This window comes from Lates calcarifer, linkage group LG6, assembly GCF_001640805.2.
Source record: "Lates calcarifer isolate ASB-BC8 linkage group LG6, TLL_Latcal_v3, whole genome shotgun sequence".
Classification (NCBI taxonomy): domain Eukaryota; kingdom Metazoa; phylum Chordata; class Actinopteri; family Centropomidae; genus Lates; species Lates calcarifer.
This window is the reverse complement of record NC_066838.1, coordinates 15,174,579-15,192,966: the sequence shown is the minus strand read 5'-3', so window position 1 is coordinate 15,192,966 and position 18,388 is coordinate 15,174,579. Positions and strand designations below refer to the sequence as shown.

Below are 18,388 nucleotides of genomic sequence, written 5' to 3'. Positions count from 1 at the left end.
ACACACACACACACCTCTTTCTCTTCCCTCTCCCTCCATGAACAGTGGAGGAATCAAATTTAGCAAGATCATGCTTTGGTCAATGAGAACAAGAGAGGGAGGGAGGGGAGAGATGGGAGGGTTAGGGGAGGTTAGGGAAAGAGGGACAGTCATCAGTACATACCCCTACACACCCCCTTTCCCACCACCACCACCTCATCGCCAGCCGTGCTGAACCAAACCTGACCGCTATTCAATTTTCCCAAAGCTAAATCTAATCTGCAGCCGTCTCCCCCTCACTGACACACTGTTACACTGGAACGCTTCAGCCATCACCCACCCTTGGCAGCAGATTGGCACCATCACACATACTTCCCTCTCCACTTCGACGACACAGACACACACACACACACACACGTACATATACAAAGTCATCCATGGGGCAAGTAAGACGAATAGATGGCAAAAAAGGAGAAATAAGTAAAACTGCTCATCAAATTAATCAGACGTTTTAGTTGGAAATTTAAATTTGTTGGACACTAAAAATACTTAACGTTACCAGTCTAAAGTATCACATTTTTTTCAGGCTGGAAAACATAACAGCTTAAATACAACAGCGGCACAGCCAGGAAATTGGAAATACTGAGGTCATGGGCCTAATAACTCCAACACAACCCCATCCATGCAAGATACTTTTACCTAGCTACCAAAAAGTCTGTTAAGTTTGCTGATTACCTATCCACCCACCACACCGTCGAAACACCATCTCCAAGAATATAATTCTGTTGGAGAAATATGATATCACTTAGCCTCAGATTTTTTGTTAAGTTGTTTAAAAACACCAAAAAAAATTACAAAATCATTGTAGAAACTACTGTGTGTAATTTGTGGGTATTTGTGGAACGTTAACTCAATTAATTCACACATTCTCCAAAACAGTGCCGTGGACATGACCTCAGTACATCCAGTACTGAGTGGACTTACCTGGTCACTACAGTGCTGTGCATAGATTATTATTTATTATGTATATGTGCACAATATAATACAGAATCTTTCTAATATTGAGTTTATCAATAAACGAGCTTTGGTTGACATAAATAAAACATTTTCTTTACGTTTCGTAAAGGGCAATTTGTATGAGAAATTAAAGGCACTGAAACAATTTCTTCTTAACAAGTATGACAATCTTCTAACATTTCTAAATGAAAAAGGAACGCTTCATCAAATTAAAACTTTAAGTGCTGTTTAATATGGATACTGAGTGGAAAATATATTTTTAAAAACTCATACTGCAGTTCCGCACACAGCAAGACTCATTATTCCACTGTTGTCATCCAAATATGTAATTAATTTTAAATGAACGTGAAAAACTGAAATGCATAATCATTTCCACTTCAAAACTAGACAATTAGTCATGCTCTTAAATCTGGTTAGTGTGACTAAAATACATATTCAGAACAAAAATAGATCTTTGTTTTCCCCTAGCAGACAAACGGCCTTCTGTAGAAATATTAAATTGTGTTTTTTGCAAAACAAGTCTTGGAGGAAGGTCTTCAATAGATCAAAATTCTTTTTGTGCGTAAAGCACTTAGCTCATCACTGATCTCTTGTTTTCATGAGATTTTTTATTTTGAAAGTTCATTTGATAATGCCAAATAAACTGGATTCAAACAAAATAAAGTGGTATCAAGCAGAAAATAAGCTGTTTTTGACACTAACCTGTATGAAAGATGTTATACAAATAAAGTATTATTAACTGCGTTCAAAATAGGTTTTTTCTTATTATAGGAGACAGTTGGTTTTTGTTCCCAGGTTCTTTATCTGTCAGTGATAATGTTATATGCTATCCAACTACAACACATATGTGTAAAGTTAAAAAGGGTAGCAAAAAGAGGGGAAAAAAGTGAGAAGAGGACTACGGGACATACTGACAACTGCAAGATGAACATTTAGTCAGACAAATATGTATACATTTCATACGTACATTTCATTTTAATTCTTGTTAAGGTAGAGTAGTATATAACTACAGTCTAACCCAGTCCCAATATGTTAGCTGATGATGACACACATTTCTTTAAAATCACAAAATAACAAATATTTCATAGCAAAAATTTGATGTGGCCACATCAGTCGATACAAATCTAAGTTCGTCTCCCTAAATCTTTCCCTCTATACTCCATCAGTCCAGCATGTGCAGTCTCTCTGTAAGCCTCTTCACTTCACTGGACGACTTCAATACCAATATATATTTTTCATCCACTGTTTCTTTTTGAGGAACCGCTCCACTCTGTCTCCTTTCGCTCATTCTTTAGGAATACTGTCATTAGACATGTCGGCCTAAGCCTAAGCTCCTTGGTAGTAAAGGAAAATGGTATGGCAACACTCTGAGACCATACATGCACATGCACATGCACACACACACACACACACACACACACACACTCTTCCTCTTTGCCCAAGCAAATCGATTCTAGCGTACCCCTTGTCACACATCATTACACCTTCCTATCATCCCCTGCTCTTTTGCTCAGAATATGTGCCTCTGAGTGCGAGAGAGACAGTGTGTGGATGTGTGATTGAGCATGCTTTAAGTAGGTATACAAACTTAACACACACACACACACACACACACACACACACTGTAAACACACACACACACCTGCTGCGTTTTCCTCGCCCTCAGATACAGTTCATGCTTTTAAAAATAGGAAAGCAGACGTGCGCGGATAACTTTCAGACAGCTGTGGTGGCGATCCCACAGAATGATCATTTGTCTTGTATCTTCCATTACCAAGAGGCTTGAAGTTATTTCACCGTGGCATAATGTCCCACTACTTTGATTCCAGAAAGCCATAACATCAGTGAGGTGAAAACTAGTCCAGCCAACAACACTCACACACACACAAACAAACACACACAGACACAGCCATCACATCCAGGCTGGCTCATATAGACAGGTTGCTCAATGATACATGAAATTAAAGATTTCAACAGAGTAGAAGTGAAGAGGGTAAAACACACAGAGCTAATTCTAACTATCAGTGGGAGATGTTTAATGTGCCTCAAACAGAAGTCTCCTGTCCTTTGTCTGGGTGTGTGAGTGTGTCCAACTATACAGTGTATCTATGTACAGTGTATACTATATATATATATATATATATATATATATATATATATATGCATGCATTTGTATTTGTACATACAGTAAGTGTTGAGTATACTGCTAACATCTGATTTGTGTAACAAACTGAAAATGTCATTGATCATGTTTTCTCATCTTGTGCAAGAACATACGCATACGAGCATGCACGCACACACACATACACACATGCACACATGCCCTGAATGGTATAACCTTGAAACAAGAGCTGTTTCCGATGGATACAGGAAGCGGGCTGTGGCGTGGGAAGGGAGGACAGATCAGGACAGGAGAGGAAAGGGGGAGGGGTGGTATGGCTGAAAGGTTAAAAAAAAAAGATTTAAAATTCTCTGTCTCTGATGACAACAAATCACATTATTTGAACATAAGTAATTATTTCCAAATATTTACATTAGCAATTTATCATTTCAAGTCATAAATCTGTTCAAAAGGAGATCCTACAAACATGTTAGACTGAAATTACTGAAAGCATCTATATGAATTATCTATGAAAATATTAAATTAAGCTTGTAATGCACTTGGATTAGGACTGTCACTCAATTAATAAGAATTAAGTGATTCAATGCATGCTTTTGTGTTATTAATTATGATTAACCACACTTTTGCACTTTTTATGAATCTCTCTTCTTAAAGATGTCAAATCAAGCATCAAATTAATGCAGAGTTCACACAAAGGAAGTATCAAATTCAATTTGTAGCATTTTAACTCGGAACACTAAGTAACAACATGAGCCATAATAGCTGCCAGAGACATTCAAAACTGTATAGAAATGTAACAAAGCATAAATCCTGATGATGTTTTGGCCTTCTGTGGCAGCTGTGCACCGCATTGATTTGATTTGTACATCATCATCAGACAGCTTTTAAAATGTCACTTCCCACCTTTTTTCCTTTTGAAGAATATTTTAGAATATTTTCTACACATTATAGAATTTGTCAGGTCTCAGTGTAATGGGAAAAACTGTTTTTAAAATAGAACATGTCATGATATACTACTCTATATACTATACTACTATTCCTTGTATCTGTGTGTCGTTAAATATGTAGCATGACTCAGGTTAAGTTACATGCATAGAGTAATTGTAATTGTGTGCGTGTGTGTGTGTGTGTGTGTGTGTGTGTGTGTGTGTGTGTGTGTGACTCTTGCAGAGGTAGGGTTATTTCCAAGGGAGTTTTGTTACGCTAGGGTCAGAGAGATAACTGAAGAGAGACTGAGTCCATCTGTCCCATGCCCAGGGGAAACACACAAACACAAACACAAACACAAACACACACACACACACACACCCACTTTGGTCTCTTTTCTCTTCAGTGCCATCCTCCTCTCTATGTATAACAGCGTATATCCCGCATTCTTTCTGCCTATTTAAAAGCATATGTTCCCTCAGGGGAACTGTGGTCCCTTCTCAGCTACTGGACTGCACCGGACGCACAATAATAAGGCCCAGCAGCATACAGGGTACTGTGTACATGTTGCCAAAGCCTGCAAGTGCATGCGTGTGTGCATCTATATATCCTGCACATAGGATGACACTGTGCGATCCGGTAAGTCGGCTCAGTGGATAAACACTACACTTGCAATGTAACGCTTTGGTGTGAAAAGATGCACTTTTCCTACAAAGAGGTCTCCCGTCTTTTCTTTGCTCAATTAACCCTGCGGCCTTCATTTGCATTTCATAAAGAGGTCGTCACTCTGTGGGAGGGTTATCTTCTTTTTGGAGGCAGAAAAAGATGAGAGGGGGGGAAACAGTTTTTATCCTGTCAAGAAGATAACACCGCTACTCTGCCTTATCAGGAGCTGATGAAATCCCATGCTATAGGGCCATAACGTGTGTCTACGGGACTGTGCATGTGAATATGGAGTGTGTGGCCATGTACATACATTTATGTGTGTAGTGGTGGTGGTGGTGGTTCGGTTGCACTTGTGTATAGGGGACATGTGTAAGTGACAGACACAGGTCGTGCGCTACATCAGATCTCTGTGTTTGGCCTGTGCGGCACCCTACAGCAGACACACACACAACAGCAGGTCCCTGCATCCACCAAGAGCCGCTCTGAACTGTTGGCCCCAAGCTCAACATTGTGCGTGCCCGCCCCGCTGAGAGGTTAGCTTCGGCTTGGCCCTTTATCCACCGGCTACCCATTAGCCAGTTTTAACTCATGCTTCATCTACTGACCCTCCATTAAGAAAATTTGCATGCCATCACACTCAAATCTTGCATTAATGCCACAAAGAAAAGTGCAACGAGGAATGGGAACAGAGAGGTTAGAAATGTGAGGAACACATTCAGCTGCTTAGCAAAAAAATATAGTGCCTCCCTGAGAGTGTATCCGTGCATGTGTGTGCGTGAATGCATCTGCCGGAGTGCTTGAGAAGTGGACAGCCATTTAAAAGGCACATGTTCTGAATAAGCTTTTAAATCTGTGCCTACCTAGTCGACATGCATTACTGGCTCTCAAGTGGCTAAAAAGCACAGGTCCTGCAGTTTAAGAGATGAAGAGTGACATTTCTCTCAACTCAAAAATTACTCAACAGCAAGTCATTTCCTTTCATTGGCTGGTCTTTCACAACCACGCAGCAATTTCAAAAGTCTCTCAAAAAGGTATCTTTAAGCTTTTAAATAAACAGTTTCCCACAGAATAACATGATTTCAGCTTTACAAAAAAAAAAATCTCTGATAAAGTGTGTGTCCCTGTGTGTCCTTACACACTGGGATGGTGTAAACGTTTTTTAAGTAAGATATTTCAAGGACAGCAGAGCTCTTTTTTTTTAAGAGAATATCTTCTCCTCTCCTCATATTTTCCACTACATTTTGCATCAGGAGTAAAACTGACCATAAGAAGACCATGCGCAAATTCAGTTAATCTGAGTATGTGAATAATATAAGTGAGTATTGCAGTTTCAGGGTGGTGCTTTCAGTGTGACACCTGAAGCTCACCTTCTGCAGCAGCTGGGAGCCAGAGTACTTTGCCGAGATGGACTTCATCTCCCCACCAAAAGCTGAAGCCCACAGCTTCACCCTGCAACACACAGAGCAGCAAGAAATCTGAGATAGTTAATAAATATATGAATAGATGAGCTACAGAATACAGCTGCAAATATGCTGACTTATGAAACTCCATTTGATTCTACAGAAGCATTAATTTAAACCCTGCTAATTTTACATTTTATACCTACAGTGTGATAATATATATATAGAGAGAGATCACTGGATCAAGTATGCTATCCTTTTTAGAGTCATACAGCTGGGGTATTTTTTTTAAATGAAGTTCTGATTAGTAACTTGGAGAATCAAGTGATGCGCGGCACCTTTGCGTAAAAGAGCGTCTACTTACACGGATGGAGGGATGCTTTGGTGGGTGCCTCCCACCTCGGTGACCCTGGCGCTTAGAGTTGAGAAAAGTAAAAACAGACACGCACACCACGCACTGGAAACCACACAGCTCCGATCCACCTGCATCTTGGGCAAAAAAAATTACCCTCCCTACGCGCACAACGCGAGTTTTTGGGGAGGCTTATGCTGCCACCGTGGATTTGTGTCCCCCCCCCCACCCACCCACCCTACTCCTGAGAATCCAAAAATGAAAAAAAAGAAAGAAAAAGAAAAAGGAAAAAAAAAATACAGGAGATCAAAAGTCACCTATGCTGACTCTCTATATCGCGCATGGCAATGTGTTCGTCTGTTCTTGTTGCGGGACGAGCGATGCGCCTTGGCAAACGGCGGGATCCTCAGCTGTGTGAGTTATCCAAAGTGCCGCGGTGTGGCCCCGCTGACCGGTGCGGTGCACGCGGCTCCGCTGGCGGCCGGCGGAAAGTCGAGCTCGACTCCTCCGGCAGGGGAAAGTCCGCTTAGTCGCTTTGTTCAACCGACCTCACCCACTGAGAGCACTGAGAGAGTGGAGGTTCAGGGGTGGTGGTGGTGGTTGGTAGTTGGTGGGAGGGGGGCGGGGTGGGGGTAGGGGGGACCGGGGAGATCATCAAACGATGCAGCGCACAAGAGCACGCCTACTCCTCTTCCCTCTTCTCTCTCCCCTTTTCTCTCTCTCTCTCTCTCTCTCTCTCTCTCTCTCTCACACACACACACACAATTTCTCTCCTCCTTCCTCTCAGAATCTGAGGATAGGCTACTGAGGATGCTGATATTGTTGCTGAATTACGCCATACTTCTGGCATACCCCCCCCTCCCACACACACACACACACACACACACACACACCCCACTCATGGGCTCCAATACAGGGCTATAATAGCTAGCCTTTAGCTTTCATGTCAGATCAAGTCATGCACTGTATGACCAGTTCACTGAAGCGGGAATTACTGCCAAAGTGCTGACGAAAGACAGAGAGGGAGAAGAGAAAAGAAAGTGTGTGTCAAAAGAGAGGGAAGTGGGGGTGTCCAGCCTCTTGGTGGAAGGACCAGAAGATAAGTCAGTTGTGCTGAATAAAAGCATGTCAATTAAATGCACTTTGCAGCAGCGATGTGGCACTAGCAGTGTGTGGGCATATGGGTTGTGAAAAAGGATGAGAGCCTCCAGGCAAACGGACCCCATGTGACGGATCGCATTTCACACAGAGCTGGGAGGATTCTGGCAAAGCACTGGAAGGGGATCAACACTGACTGAGGAGCCTATCTCTGCTGCTGCAGAAGGGGTGCCCTGTTGATTACAGGCCCGTCCTTTTCACACTAGACAGCTCACCTTTGACACATGTGGGTCAAACATCAGTGGGAAACAGCTGGTCTGGGTTAGTCAACCCCGCAACACAGCTATAGTTGGTACAGACCTCTCACACGAGTCTTACACCAAATGCACACAGAGGTTAGGTCAGCATCACAGTCGGCTTGTAGACTTGTAATCATATTCTGGAAAATGTGCATAGGTTCAGCAAATTAAAGTAGAAGAAAGCCAAACTTCCAGTAGCCAGTTATAGTCCCATAGATCCAACATCAAAATGCACTCAGGTTGTGAGAAAATGCTAATCAACACCAGTTTTTTAGCACCTGGTTTCTGCATAACAGTTATCACGTGTTATATTTACTGCTTTTCCCTACAGTGGCCAGTGCACTGTTGTCACTGGGAAAGCTCCCAGGTTTCCAAACCAACAAGCATGGGCTGTTCTAATGAGACTATAATGAAGATGAGACTATAATGAAGTCAACCCGCACCGGAACAGTGCAAACACAGTGTGAGGATGGGAAATACGATGAAGCAGACTCAATGAAAGAAGCCTATGTCTGAGAGTGACAGGCCATAAAAGTACATGAAATTTGTGTTGTAAAACTAAGTGATAATTGTTAACGGTTGGTTTACCAATCAGTCTACCTGTGAGACTCGTACTTTATCTGTGGAAGCCAGCAGTCGGTGGCACGATTGTAATAACATGACAGTATGAGGAAATACACACAATTTGTCACTCAATTCGAGCCACTTGTGTGCAACAGAACTGTTTTGCGAAGTGGTGCTCAAATCACAAAATTAAGTTAAAGGGGCACTTCGCGGATTTTACACACGACAACCAGATTACCTGTCACTGGGAAGGTACTATTCAGCCTCTAAAAACAGTTGTGTAATTATATAATTCTGTGGTTGTAGAAAGAGATTTCAGGAGTCTGAGAAAAAAAAGTCTCTGATCTTGTCTTGGGCTTGGACAATATTAATCTGTACCACAAACTGGGAGTATGGAGTTTGAAAGACTTGGGCATTTACCAGGCATGGAGAGTTCAACAAATAACAATATCCTATTGCATTATGGGAAATGTAGGATCCAGTGGTTTTGTAGTTTAAAAGTCAGGATATATTGACCTCTATACTGCTTCAAATTTGAATAAAAAGGTGTATCTTTCCATTTATTTACCAGATTGATCCCAGTATTTCATGATGAAAATGTTCTACAAATCCTCAGCAATGTTACAATATGTGCACACTGCTGTTTTAAGTTTTAAATAGTCAAACATTGTTAAAATGACACAGCACAGTAATGACAAGTCAGACAATTGACATCTCCTTTTGGGGTATTTACCTTCCTGTCTTCTCCCCTCTGTTTCTGCCTCAGCATGCTCATAGTACATCTGGTATCATCTGATGACAGTCATCATCAGACAGTACGAAGAGAGGACTGCCAAGTCAATGACCAATTCACCATCATGTCTCCTGAGGTAAGAAGACGACATACAGCATTTAAGACACTGTTTTTTTTTCCCTGAAAACCTGCAAAAAAAAAAAATATATATATATATATATATACACACACACACACACACACACACACATATATATATATCGGCTATGGTAGTTGGACTGAATAGGAGTTTTATCTACAAGGCTAAAAGCTCCCCTGAGACCTGAGTGCGAAGTGTTATTGTGTATGGGAATATCACTGAGCAGAGGAGGGCCATTTCACTTGACAGTACAATGTGGTCTAAATAATAGCAGGTCCAGTAAGTGGAGTGAATGGACAAGTAAAAACCAACATGACATTTGGAATAAAGAAAAATACACGAGCAGTTTAGTTCAAAGAGGTCCTCAAGATCAGGACTAGAGGATCCTCATCTTCTGTCAATGACACAATTATTCATCATGCTGAGTATTACAGAGCTTTCACACACAAGGTCTGGGTAGGGTCTAAGTGTGAGTGGTGACTTTCAATAAGCATCTGCATTGGACTGGCCTCATCTGTACTTTATCTGGCTGCATTTTTTGAGAACAACCTCAATCGCATTTTCTGAGGTTGAGCGAATAACATGTGTATGTGCATGTGCATGCTGAAACAGCTCCAAAGTAAACAAAAGTCAGATGATAATAAGATTATTCAACAAAAAAATCCTTATCTACTCCGTACTTGTTTCTTTCTGTCTCACATAACATCCCACTCATGTTCCACAGCACCCCGCACACACTACCCCATTAGTCCCTCATGATTCCCATTTTTGTTGTTATAATAGCTTCTATCCATGGCCCAAAAGAGACAGCTGGTTTTGGAGAGAGAAGAACATTGTACTATTGATATAAAAAATATCAAATCTAGTGACTAGCTAGGAGCTGACCACAGCTGAACACAGTATCATCAACCTTGAAACCGATGCACAGCATGCAGTCGCCACGGGGGATGAGGTCATTAATGTGGTGAGCTGAAACTATTAGAGGACAAAGAAAATAATGTGATTTTTTGCCCCCCCCCCAATTCCCTTGGTTCTGAATGCTGTAATCACACCTGATATTGGAGAGCAGAGTGTACCTAAGCTGGTGGTAACTGGGCTGTACCTGACATTACAGTGGAGAAATAAAAAACATCCTGACTTTAGTAATACTACTTCCTCTTCCATCCCCCTATGCCCTGACTGTACAAAACAGACAGCTTTACAAGTTCTCTTGAATCCTGAATCTTATAAGTGATGTTAGAAGTTATTTCTGCGATAAAATTTCATTAAAAGTGATTTTAGCACAGGGCTGTTTTTTAGCTCAATGTTTTAACCTAGTTCAACTATTTTTTGAACAACTTTTGAATAGTCCCCAGATGCCTCACCACAACATGTTGCAAATATGCCAAATCAAATAAGCAAGAAGCCATGGAAGTGTATTTGTCATTTTTATATTGTTGCTGTGTGCACAGGAGATGTATTTCACATGCACTTTGCAGCTACTACATGTTCTGTCTGTGCTGATAACATCTACAAAGCCAGGATGTCTCAAACATCTCAAAAAGCGTGTTGTACAAACTACATGGGAGCTTCAGCACTATACCCATCCATGTTTCCTATTCTGTTGTCCCCAGTTTGACCTCAGGGCTACCAGATATTCTGCTTCCCTAGCAGCTCATTAGCACCAAGGTCAATTCTGCATACCACTACAGAATAAAAGATCAGCTGAGAAGGGAAGGCATATTGGCATGATTGAACTACATATGCTGATGCTTCATTGAGCTTCACTTGCAGCACATACTGTATGAACTTACTTTTTTTTAAATCACATTTTCTCTTAGATAACAGTCAACAATCTTATGCCCTGACATTGATTTTCATAATTTTATACAGTTTTAGCATCAGAGCGACAGGTATGAGTGAGAAAAGCATGAATAGTGCTCTGATGATAATAAAAGTCTAGGGTCATCATAACCTTATAACAACCATTGTTCCATGTTTGTATATATGTACGTTCCATCCTACAGGTCTAAAGCAAATGGCTTTAAGTGTTAAATCAAGGGATGAGGCCATTGCAGAGCCAAAGCATCTCCGTCCAGGCTGGTTTGTATTTACACTAGAAGGCAGCAGGCAGCAGATTGTGTCTGTCGGTGAGCATCGATGTTCTCATCCGTGTGGACAGTGATGGGCTCAGTCCCATTAGTGGCTGTGAATTTCAAAGCACGCCATAAATAATTCTTTGTTACCAGGCTCAGAACTCACCTTGCTCCAGAAATACCTCGCTTAATTCAATTAATAATGAGATGCCAAAGACATTTCCTCCATCAGCACTGGCACAGAAACACACGACTGTATTTGATGAGACGGAACATGGCTGCCTGCGGAATATGCACTGTCACGGATCAAAATATCCACCGCATGCAAGATTCATGGGCTCCAAAAAAACAAGGACAAAGTGCGGCGAGCTTGCCACGATGAACAGCAGGGGGTGGTGGCAGCTTCAACCTGGGAAGAGGTGAGCCTCTGCCTAATGTGGCACCTGTGAAGTCAGAACGGGGAAAATGAATGATTACTGGGCTTTCCTCCTTTACTGGAAAAGTGTCCTTGAATTAAACATTTGATCTCTAATGTTGGCAAAGGCTGACTGTGCTTGTACAAGTAAGTTATTTGAAAAGGAACATTAAAGCAGACGGAAGGCGAACTGAGGTTTTTGGGAGAAATCCTCTTCAACAGTGGCTGTCAACATGCAGTACACTGGGTTGAATAGATGATAAATGAAAAGCTTATGCTCAAAGATTGCTTAGATTCGTAAGAGATTTCTCCGGTGCCTGTGAAAGGTAGCCTAATTTTTCAGACTGACTTCTTTAGAAAATGTCTGAGGATGTTTAAATGCCATTTTAACACATTTAGAAAAAGTGAGAGAGATTTTCCCAATGGAGTGCCATTCAGTCACATTTAGGTGCTCATTATTTATTACATGAAATCTGAAACCTTTAACATTAGAGATGTATAACAACCTAATCCAGAATAAAATAGGTACAATATAAATGCATATAACATACATTTTAGTTTGTAAGATGAAAGATACTGAGTGGTAAAAGTTCAGAAAACCCTCCTAGTATAAATGGTGCAAGAGACTATCTATTGTGGCAAATGTTCCCATTTTTTTTCTCCCAGTTTTTCACCTGAGAATATCCGCATAGCTGGCCGGAGGCAAAAGCAGGATACAGTTAGCAGCTGCTTAGGGCCCCAAAGCCTTAAGAAGCAAATTATAAGTCCCCAATTCCATTCAGTTTTTTGTAAATAATTTAGACATTTAAATCAAAAATTAATTATGTTTTTTTACTGTTTTATGTTTGAACTTTGGTGAACTTTATTGAACAAGTATTGCTCAGTCAAACCAGTTTCTGCTAAAGAACCAAATGGTTTGGGATCATAAGCCTTTTCATAAAACACTTATATCCTGCATGGTTTCTTTAAGCTCTGTAGCTGTGGAAGAAACAGCAGGTCAAAAATAGTCTGTAAAATAGACTGTAAAGGTGTAAAAAAAAAAAAAAAAAAAAATACAGAAACTGGTAATATAATAAAAAGATATGCTAACCTGAAAAATGGATGAATGGATACTGAATACTACATTTCATACATTCCAACAAGGGTCACACCTTTAACAACATTTGGACCTTTCTCAGATGTTTGCATCATTACATATTTGACAAATTCTTCCAAGATCAATGCACTGTGGCTGTGCTGATTAAATGAACCGGCAAGTAAGTGAGAGTAAAGACAAGTTCCTGTACAGCAGACAGCTAGGGAGGAGATGCAGTCCTGCACAGTCCTGCATCTGGTATCTTCTGACAAGCAGTCAATAGTGAAAGAAAGAAACAGCTTGTTCAGCAGAAGAAAAGAAAAGAGTGGGGAATGAAGAGGAGAAGAAAGCAAAAGAAGGAGAGGAGGGTGAGACGAGTGCTTCAGGCTTTCTTGAAGGACACCAAAAATTAATTTGTCATTGAAAAAATCTACAGAATGCAATGCATATTAGTGAACATAATTGTGTTTAAAAGCAATTACGCACTAGTCATTTCCTTTGCTCAGAGATAAGAATCAGAACATTGAGCCACTTATGAAAGAGAAATGAGCTGATGGAGGAGTGCAAGTCCCATAATGACAAAGGGAACTGTAATATTGGTGACCCCGCTATACAGCAGTTAACAAAGAACATCATGAAACGAAGACAAACTACGACTCTCGATAATCTATGTGCAGTGATTCAAAACTCATTCACTTGTGTGTTCAGGCTGTAATTGTACCTTTGCCTGTGACCCACACTGAGCAGAAAGAGAGGATGTTTGGCAAACAGTCACGCTGACCATGACCTTCATATACATTGTAAAGGCAACAAGATATACTTCCCCACCGCCAAACTGTGTGGCAGCTACAAGAACCTCAATTAGCCAAGTAATTAGGTCATATATCAAAACAATGGAGCGCCTGGGCGAGGAGGGGCGGAGATGGTCAGAGAGGAGATGAAAGAAGCAGACGAGAAAGAGGGTGGATAGAGTTTAATGAGGAAAAGGGAGGAGTGCAACAGGGACATATAGGGAAATGAAAAAACGATAGAACACAGGTGAAAGGAAGACACAGGGAGAGAGAGAGTGGAAAAGATGAGGAGGAAGCCATCAGCTTTTAAGAGGTTAAAGCATGAATGAGAGAAAGAAGACAGTGCTAAAGAAAGAGACCAGTAAATTGAAAGCAACCGGAGCACAGTATGACAGAGGCAAAGAACAAGGAAGATTTGTTGGGCCATATAATCTGGTGTTTAAGAGTGTGTCTTGTTAGAAATCAGCGGGTGTCATCCTGGTGACAAATCAGCGTGGCTCTCCACACTTTACAGGTTGCGAGGAAATGCAAGAGCCTGGCCCGACTTCTTGGTTATCTCATGGTGCACACTATAACCACATAAAATTGTTTCACACATATTTTTGCCTGAATTTTCCTCTTCTGTTTTTCTTATCATTAAAAACTGCAATTAGGAATCAATCTGATGCACATCCAATAATGTTTCTGACTCATTTTTTAATAATTAACTATCAAAGATCACATCTGGTCTGACAAGAGGTCATATGGATGTCAGTGTGTTACTGTCTAAAAATAATGTGCGTCTGTATGTATGCAGGTATGCATGCATGATAATCTATCCAGTCTGACTCCTTTTCCCTCTTTTCCACACTGCCATGTCTGCGCTGCTGGTCTCCTGAGGGCCAAAGCATCTCATATCTTACATTTAGCAATGTGTCCTCACACTAGAGTTGTGTTCAGACGCAAAGCAAGAGCCAGGTAAACAAACTGAAAGCAGGGACTGCACTGAGTGTGAGAGAGATATACCCATCTTCATAAACGACAGTAATACTAAAAGCACTATGACAACATGCATAATTAAAGGCACTCTGCCTAAAAATAGAAGACTAGGAAAGAGAGAGTATAGAAACAAGAGATGAGTGAAAAATGAGACAGAGAGGGGTGACGGAGGGCTGAGGAATGTCCACCAATAATAAAGTAAAAAAAAAAAAAAAATCCAATGCACAAATTGTGTGGATAGCTTGACTTTTGTATTAGGGAAGTAAACTTGTCAATTTTCCTTTCCATCTTCAAACAAACGACTCTGAAATGACTCAAGCAGCTGTCTGATTGCCTGAAAGAAAAGACTTGATGGGAGAGGTGGCTTCATTATGTGGAGAAATAACAGGCAGCCTGAGAAGACGTCTGTGATATTTGCATTATTTTGTGTAGCAGATTAAAAATGGCTCTAAAGTGCTCTACATTCACAACATGTTCACAATTGATTTGCCCAAAGCGTCCCATTCCATTTTGCATTCCCCAGCCACTTCAATTAAAGAAAAAACACCTTGCTGTTACAAGTCTACTCCTTCCCCCCCATTATTCTCTGTCTCTCCTTTATTCTCCTCCTCCCATCATCAGCTTATTTCAGATATGCAATCTGCTTTTTATCTCCTTCTTGTGTCTCGTTGGCTGTGCCTCACTGCACCTTATTAAAATGTATATTTTCAAATCATTCTTCAAAGGCAAACTGTTTGCCAAGAGAACCAGAGCCATGCCCCATGTTACAGGAAATTACAGTGAGACTGAACAGAACCAGACAGCCCACCTCCCTCTTGCAGGCCACCTTCTCTGTGTGGGTTTGGCAACGCTGTGTTACACAGCTGCAAATCAAGTGAACTGAACACTGTATATTTTCAGTCATTACTTTACAGTTTATCATTGTTTTTTAAGATTTGAAAATGCAAACCAACCACTTGGAACAACTGTCAACCTATTTTCAGGCTTTTATAATATCAAATATTTATCTCTACAGCACCCAATCTGTACCCAAAAACCAAAACAAAATACATAAATTCAAAAGGAAACCCAGCAAAATTACTGAGCTACTGTAGAGCAGCACATAGTGGAACTCCTCTGATCCACCCTTGGACTGTTTATTTGTTTAAGCCCCATAGTCTAGGCTGTCTTGTTGATAACCAACTCATTTGCAATGATAACATGCCCAAGAGGCTAAAATGAGGCCATTCACTGCGGCTGTGCTGATAGAGGATGAGGAACTCGGAGCCTGTGATTGGCTCAACTGTGATGTTCAATTAATAGTCAACTCACCGAGTCCTAACACACATCAAAGTGCCCCATTGGGCCAAATCAGTGATTGACAGTGCAGAATGATCCCGGGCACCGAAAGGCTGGGCAGTATTATCTCTAACTATTTACCAGGGTAGACACACCAAACAAGGAATATAAAAAGAAAAATAGAGGAACTTAAAAGGTTGAGGAATAAAAGAGGGGGAAGAGGATTGTGGGCTTGTCTTCTGCCAGTCTTATTTAAAATAGGATGCTGCCATCCAGGCCCCATCCAGGCTGTGTAAAAAGCGTGTGAACATTGATTTCCCAAAAAGGTCCAACTTTACCCACCTACCATCCTTAGTGTCCTTCCCATCTCTTGTGCACCCAGAATGCAAAGCAGCTTAGACAGTGGGACCCCGCCACAGTTTGGCTGCAACAAAGGAGTTGTGCGGAGTACCCCGCGGGCCTATGCTTTCTGGCTGGCAGCTTTACATATAAAACAGGCAGGCCTATCTGTCTCCACACAGGCTGCGGCCACAAAGTCCGAATCCCCAGCTTTGAGCACTCTGAGGATCCTCGCTCTAGAGTTCTGCACAGGGAGAGATTAACAACAAACACTAAACATGACTCCTCTGTTCATGTCTCAGAGAAGGAGGGAAATTATGGATCACTGAGGGAAGTTTGGTCAAATAAAAGTCTCTGGCTTCACTGTCAACACAAACAATCTTTGCCCCTGATGTTCAAAGCTTTTGTTGAATCTTCTTTACCTCTTTAATATTTTTGCACATTATCCGTTCAATTTGATATGAAGCTTCAGTGCTCTTATGTTGCAAGCTACTGCTGTTCAACATGATATGGTGTTTAAGTTACATTACAACTTATTCATACCATGGTACTCTCTGCAGCTGATAAAGACCTTTTGAATCCTGTCTTTACTTTGGCTTTTGTAATAGGTCACAGAAGGTTCAAATCTTAATGTTTTATAATTCAGTTATTGGGAGTTTCAACATATCCAAAGGTTGCCAACAAAAACTCACGCAAGCACAAGCAAACACTGACATCTAGAGTATGTTACATGAAGCAACACTTTCTAAGTTCAGACCCAAATGTGAGGCACATGGAGAGCAAAACAACATTTTCAGTCATGACTAGTTGAGAAACAAACAAAATGTTGATTTTTTTCACCATTAAATGAAACTCTTCAATTATGTCTGAGCATGTAGCCCAAATGTATATGTTCAAAAAATGAATTACTGAGTCTTTAAAGGACAATTGCTGTTGTCTTTTGAAAAGCTACACGACAGGTCTCTCAGCCACCATATGGCCTCTGTGTACAACACCATATCCATCTTACAGACACACAATTGTTCATTATGCAGCTGACAAAACTTCCATTTTATATAAAACTTTATGTAAAGGAAATACTACTCAGAATCTTTCTGTAAAAACTCTCAACACTGCCCTACTGTATCTGCTTTCTAACCTTGGAGCAATGTACATTCACAAGTGTCTGGTGATACAGGATGCACAGTTCTCTGCACATTACTGATTGCATTGTTATCCTGACCTCTAGTGGACATATTGTAAAAGTGCATGCTCAATGCACGCAATAGTCATTCAAGGAACTGCAATCCACCAGCAGATGACAGCATTGTTCCTGTATCAAATGTATTGACACAGTGAACCATTTTCAACACAAGAATGATTCAATGTTTCAGAAAGTGTTGTTTCCCTCATTACTACTATACATTAAAGGCAGTAATGTGCATAGTACCTGGAAAATGTAGGCCTACTCCATTAGTCGTTACCATTAATGATTAACAGCAGGGGTGTTTAGGTTATTTGGGTTATTGACAGCAAGAAACCACAGGCAAGATTGTATTTTTCCATCACAGAGGGGCTGAAGGCTGCAACCCATGATTGCCTTCATTATTAACATGCATAACAACTATTGTCTTTAATTGTTCAGTATGTAAAAAGTCATAAAACAGTAAAATCATTACTTCCTAAAGCCCAAATTTGTCTGACCAACAGTCAAAAACAATAAAACAATACTTGAAATCAACGTATCATTTAAGCTGGTTGGTTTCTGAGTGTCTGGGGAAATAAAGAATCTGCCAGGTATAGTAGGTGTCAGTAGGCACCCTACAACTAATTTTTGCTCCCAGATACCCCATTCTGGCCATGCTCATGTAACAAATGGAGCAGACGTTAGCAAGCAAGCACTGTAGTCCTGTCGTCTATTTAGGGCCCCAAGTTGGACAGCCCAAAGTGTGGGCCCCTAATTGCCCATCAGGTGGCAGGTGACCCATGTGGGGCAGGCGCATTAGGGCTGGCCACACATTTGCCCCACAATTCATGCTGGTGATGGCGTCCACAGTGGGCTGCCCACAGGTTTGCTAAAGTGAACACTGTAGGCACTAAGGATGGGCATTTTGATTACTTTTTGAAGTCGATTAATCAAGGAAATTTAAGTCGATTAGCCG

The 18,388-nt window shown here is 40.9% G+C and overlaps 1 protein-coding gene across 3 annotated transcripts in view; it reads right to left on the bottom strand.

Annotated features, from left to right (window-relative positions):
• Positions 1–6,673, bottom strand: part of cacna2d3a (calcium channel, voltage-dependent, alpha 2/delta subunit 3a) — a 112,006-nt gene extending 105,333 nt beyond the window's left edge. For all 3 annotated transcript variants that reach the window (XM_018668110.2, XM_018668111.2, XM_018668112.2), the window contains exons 1-2: positions 6,476–6,673; positions 6,079–6,160 (exon numbers count right to left, since the gene is read on the bottom strand). In XM_018668110.2, coding sequence (XP_018523626.1) covers positions 6,079–6,160; positions 6,476–6,600 — 207 coding nt within the window. In that variant the 5' untranslated portion in view covers positions 6,601–6,673. The remainder of the gene's footprint in view (positions 1–6,078; positions 6,161–6,475) is intronic.
• Between the last annotated feature and the right edge of the window lie 11,715 nt (positions 6,674–18,388).